At 35.9% G+C, this 5,203-nt stretch overlaps 1 protein-coding gene across 1 annotated transcript; it reads right to left on the reverse strand.

Annotated features, from left to right (window-relative positions):
- Positions 1–1,456: 1,456 nt before the first annotated feature.
- Positions 1,457–3,401, reverse strand: LOC130734586 (serpin-ZX-like). The gene is made up of 2 exons (XM_057587066.1): positions 2,769–3,401; positions 1,457–2,510 (listed from the first exon to the last, which is right to left on the reverse strand). The coding sequence occupies exons 1-2, from the start codon at positions 3,288–3,290 to the stop codon at positions 1,737–1,739; spliced, it is 1,296 nt and encodes a 431-aa protein (XP_057443049.1). The 5' UTR covers positions 3,291–3,401; the 3' UTR covers positions 1,457–1,736.
- Between the last annotated feature and the right edge of the window lie 1,802 nt (positions 3,402–5,203).

Raw genomic sequence — 5,203 nt, forward strand, 5'->3', positions numbered from 1 at the left:
TAGAGTGAAAATTTCAACCTTGATCAAGTTGGTAAATGACATGATTTTGAATATCTAGTTGCACATGTTCGTGTTCAAATTATCTAGCTGATTTGTTTAATTAAATGCCTCATATTTATAGCTAGACAATTACATATGAGAACAAATATCCTTATTTATGGACATGTGATATTGCAATTAGCAGCATTGACACGCATCAAGCCAACAATATAATTCATTAGAATTCTCCCCATTGCAATCGGTTCATGGTCAGGAACCTAATATCTCTCATCTAAGAATTTCCAATGTGCGTTATATATTTTGAATCGCTCCACCACAACGCACTAAGGTGAGACCACAAGGAAAGCTGAGATTATGTAATCAATTTGAGCCAGTACCGATATATATTTTATATCTTACTTGTTGTTTCTCAGCATTGGGGGGAGAGGAAATTAAGCCGCTCTGAAAATATATATTTTATATTTTATAAATATATTTTATATATTTTCATGCTTTCTGCCCCCCTTATCACCCTCCTAGCAGAGCATCCCATCACACTATTTCTCTATCTCTTGTTCCTCTATTCTTCTCTCATATTTACTTGCTTACTCTTTATTCATAACACTTGGGATGTTTTCAATTTTGGTTTTATAAACTAAAACCCAGAAACTGTTATTAAAATCAGTTTTTTCAGGAGAATTTCTATCAAACATGACTTCCTCTTCTTTTGTTTTGAAAGACTAAGAATTCTTTGGTAAAATAATTATGAAACAAAGTAATTGAACAATCCCTAATAGGCATTACAGAATTGAGAATGTTAAAACATGAAAACACTTTGAGAATGTGTTTGGATGTCAGTTAGGTAAATCAATGGAATTTCATTCCAATTCAATAATATATCAACTTCTCTGTTCATTGCATTTAAAATTCACTTTTGAACTTTAGAAATAGTGCAAGCAATGGAAAAAGAAATGGACTTGCAAGTTGGCTCAAAGAGGCGCACGAGAGCTTTCTAACACCAACACTCAAGTAAGCATCCCATTTAACTGGATTCAAATACAAACACTCTCATTCGTGAGATCAATCTCTTATGACAGAATGAGGAAGAGACTGATATTGCTACTTTCTTTGCTTGAAATCTGATACCATTGCCCCAGTGTATCATATGCGTGTTTGTTATTAATTTATAACTTATTATCAGAAATAAAATCAACCAATGGGGTCATGCCCTTTGGTTATTGTCAATCCCTAACTAAAACTTGGTCTCAAATATCAAAACCATGCGACTCAACCAAAGTATCCATTATAGCAAAGCAAAACCAATGCACAAATCTTCATTGGAAATGCACATTTTTATGATTCTTTGTGTTCAATACTAGTTGAGTAGTTTTATTTTCTTCAGAATAAAACTTCAATCCACTTTATTACTTGCTAACCCCACTTGCAAGGGGTGACAACACAGGTATCAAACCCAGTGTAACATTCAACTCAAGGATAGATAAGTTGCAAAATCCAACACATGAAGCAACAACATTCATAAAAGAGTGCAGTTCAAAATATTAAAAACGGTTAGCAATGAAAATTGTAAAGCTGATCCATGTGTACCATTTTCCTAAATAACATGTCCAACCATTTCTGATAATGGGACCATAAGAAAAACAAAGATAGCATAATAAGGTCTTAAGTTTCACTAACAAGACCATAAGAAAAATAAAGAAAGCAGAATAAGAGCTTAAGTTTCACTAACGATGCTATCATCACCCAGCAAGTGGATTGAGCACCTGCCCTGTAAATAGTATTGTTCCAGTCATCTCTTCTCTGATCACAAACAAGAAAGGGTGGTCAGCTACGAAGTCTACCCGAGTCGGCCTTGGCGACCAACTCCTCGTTGATACTATACCCGCACTTGCTGCTGCAGCTCTAGTGCCTTCTTCATTTACTTCAATGAAAGACTTGTGAAATATGTTGGAAACACATAGGTCAGAATCCACCATTTTTCTCAAATTTGCATCAGATGAGAAAGGCAAAACCACTCCCAGCTCCTTAAGAACAAAAGGAGCTTCAAACCCGAAAGAAATTTTGAATTTGGGAATCCTGAAGTCACCTACTTCTACTTTTTGATGAGGAAGCTTGGATTCGAGGAACCCAGCATTTGAAGTCAATTGCTCAACCAAAGCAGGCAACCCATCTTTTGCATTTGGAAGAAAAATGTACATGGAAAACCGACGCTTATCTTCACCCTGCTTATAAGGCAAACCAAGGACTTTGAATCCCTTAAAAGTACTAATGAATTGCTTCTTCTTGCTGACCATGAAGGGAACCTTGACTGAGGTGCCATTAAGAAGGTGAAAATCATAGTTTCTTGTCATTGAAGCATCAAACTTCTCAAACCATTTACCTTTGAAGTACAATGCATTTGCGAAAATGAGTCTGGTTAAGCTGTCAACTGAACTAGGATCAACAAGGTCTTTGACAAGGCCATCTGTCTCTTTCTGAACCCATGAATTAACTTCGTCCACCACTTTACCCGCCTTTAAAACCACCATCAAATTTAAAATCAATCATCAGAATATAATAACAATATGATTCTTAATTTTAATACAAGCATTTCAACCCAAGAGTTTTTATATGCACAACTATCACGTAATCATCAATTAGATAAAGTACAATATAACAAATAAAATAGGGTTATATACCAAAACAAAATACAAAGTCAGTTTTTGCTAACCCAGAATCAGAAACAGATAAAAATTGGGGAGGGAGGGAGGGAAAATCAAATTATCACTGACCTTATTACGGAAATCAACAGAGGTCAAAGAGGCCTCATAATCAGTAGCCACGAGTTGTTTGAAGGAATGGTGAATAGCAAGGGATTTTTCAACCCACACACCACTAGCAAAACAGAGTTCAGGGCCGCCGACGGAAGAAGTATCAGAGCGCGCCACGGAGATGAGCTTAGAGGCGGAGGAGTTGAGATGGTCGGTGGAATCCGACCCGAGGAAGGACAGAAGCTCATCGAGTGTGGCGCCATCGGAACCGGCAGCGATTATGCTGAGCAGAACGTGAAGCGATAGTGGTGAAAACACAGTATTTTTGTCCTTGTTTGAATTTTTCAAAAACAAATGTTTTGCTATGCTAAGAGCAACGTCCGTTTGGCTTCTGTCTCGGTTGGGCTTCTCATTCGTCGCAGATTCGGATTCTTCCAACTTTCTCTTTCTATTTCTCTTTTCTTTTCTTCCCGATTCCTCCAACTTTCTCTTTCTATTTTTCTTTTCTTTTCCTTTTACATCATTCTTCATCATATTCTTCATTCTTTCTCTTCTATATCTCTATACCACTTTAGATGTCAGTGAAAATTGAGTGCTGATCCTTGTTTATGAAGAAAACCGTCTGTGGTGATGCTTGAGGAATAAGTTTGTGTTTTCTAAGTGGGCCTTAAAAACACTGATTGTGATTCAATACACAATCCTTGAAGATTAAGTTTGTGTTTTCAAGTGAACCCTAAAACACTAGCTGTGATTCAATAATCAATACATGGTGTATCTTAAATAAAATCAAATCTACGTTATTCTTGATCCATTTATATTAGAATTGTATTTTTTTTTTTGTTTATATCAGAATTATATCTATGCAATTATCATAAATACAACTTTAAAAAAAATTATCATAAATACAAATAACTTTTTAATTAAGCGGGATAGAGATGGAAATAGATAGCGTCTATGCAGGGTACTATAGTACTCATTTTTATACTTACGTTTTCAAAAATTACCTGCTTATTCTCATACCTATGTGGGTAGCAATTTGAGTCTCGTCCACGTACCCTTTAAATATCTATGTACTTGTACTCATACCCATTACTCGCAATCAATAAAAATACAAAAATATAACACATTTAGAAAATAAAAACCATTAATTAAATATACAATAAACTCAGATATTTGACAAGTAAATCATTCAAGAAAGTATAACTTTTCTAAAATGTTTCGAAAAAAAAAAACTTTTCTAAAAGACTGTCTCGAGGAGTCCATGAGAGATTTAAGTTCCATTTATGTGCCAAAAAACCTCCTTGTTATTCGTCAACTTCTCGAGCAAAATTGGGAAAATTGGGAAGTACATATACATCATCTCCCTAAAGAAACTTATGCCTCTATAGTTTGTTTAGCTAGTGTTGAAGCAAGTATTTAATGTGGTCTCTCAATTTGGATGTTCATCCACATAGGGTTGACCTTTTTTTGCTAGGGATATCCTAGGTTTGTAGTTTTTTTTTCTTTATTTTTATTTTTTCATTTCCCATTTTTTTGAAAAGAAGTAGGTAAGGAAGTTATGACTTATAAATTTTAAATTTTTCGATATAGCCATGGTAGATTATTAACTTACTTATTTTAAAAAAATTGAAATAAATTAGCAACAATATATTTTTTTTTGACAGCAAAAGTAAATGTATTATAAGCAACTTGGCGAGCCAAGCAAGAAGGAAAACAGAAGGGGAGTGAAGGTTAGTACATCAAAAAGCTAACCAACACACAAAATAGACAACCCCAAACCCAAAAAGAAAACCCCACCTAGTCCAAATCCATATAAACAGACCCAGATCATGATAGAAAGGATCAAACAGTCAGCTCAACCCTCGGAACCTTATGTTATCAGCAATTCCATGGAGGGAAACCTCATCAGAGCAATCATAGACCATCCCCATACGTTTTCCAATGGCTAAAGTTGCCCTCACCCTCGTCATAACCCCTCGAGGACCCCTAGGAAGCGGAGAATCCACAACCATCAGTTGGTTACACTGATGGCTCAAAGAATCCTCCCCAATACCCGTAGAAGAGGAACTCCCAAGCTCCACCACTAACCCCTGTTTCTGCAACTTCTTGGGTCGCCCCCGAGAGCGAGGAGGCACCTTAAAAACCTCTTCCCTAGGGGCAACCCCAACAATCGTAGTAGAAAGACCTCCACCAAGCTTTATGGGACGACCACGACCTCGCCTAAAAAGAACCCTACCAGCATCTTCATCCGAAGGAGTAAGATCAAAGCCATCTCTTACACTAGGCGACCCAATAGAGCCACACACATCAAGACATTACTTTTTTTTTGAAACCAAAGACATTACTTACTCATTTTTTTCTTAAAGTGAGTTAGAAAGTTATAGTTCAAGTTTGTTAATATGCTACCAAATGTGTGTATATGTAATTAAAATAATTAATAATATGCGTGTGTAAGT

This window comes from Lotus japonicus, chromosome 1, assembly GCF_012489685.1.
Source record: "Lotus japonicus ecotype B-129 chromosome 1, LjGifu_v1.2".
Taxonomy (NCBI): domain Eukaryota; kingdom Viridiplantae; phylum Streptophyta; class Magnoliopsida; order Fabales; family Fabaceae; genus Lotus; species Lotus japonicus.

Bases quoted from the DNA above. Each gene is read 5' to 3' on its own strand.
- LOC130734586 (XM_057587066.1), bottom strand. From the start codon at position 3,290: ATGAAGAATATGATGAAGAATGATGTAAAAGGAAAAGAAAAGAAAAAT. The intron at 2,511-2,768 runs GTCAGTGATAAT...GTGGTTTTAAAG, and splicing joins CTGTTGATTTCCGTAATAAG to GCGGGTAAAGTGGTGGACGA.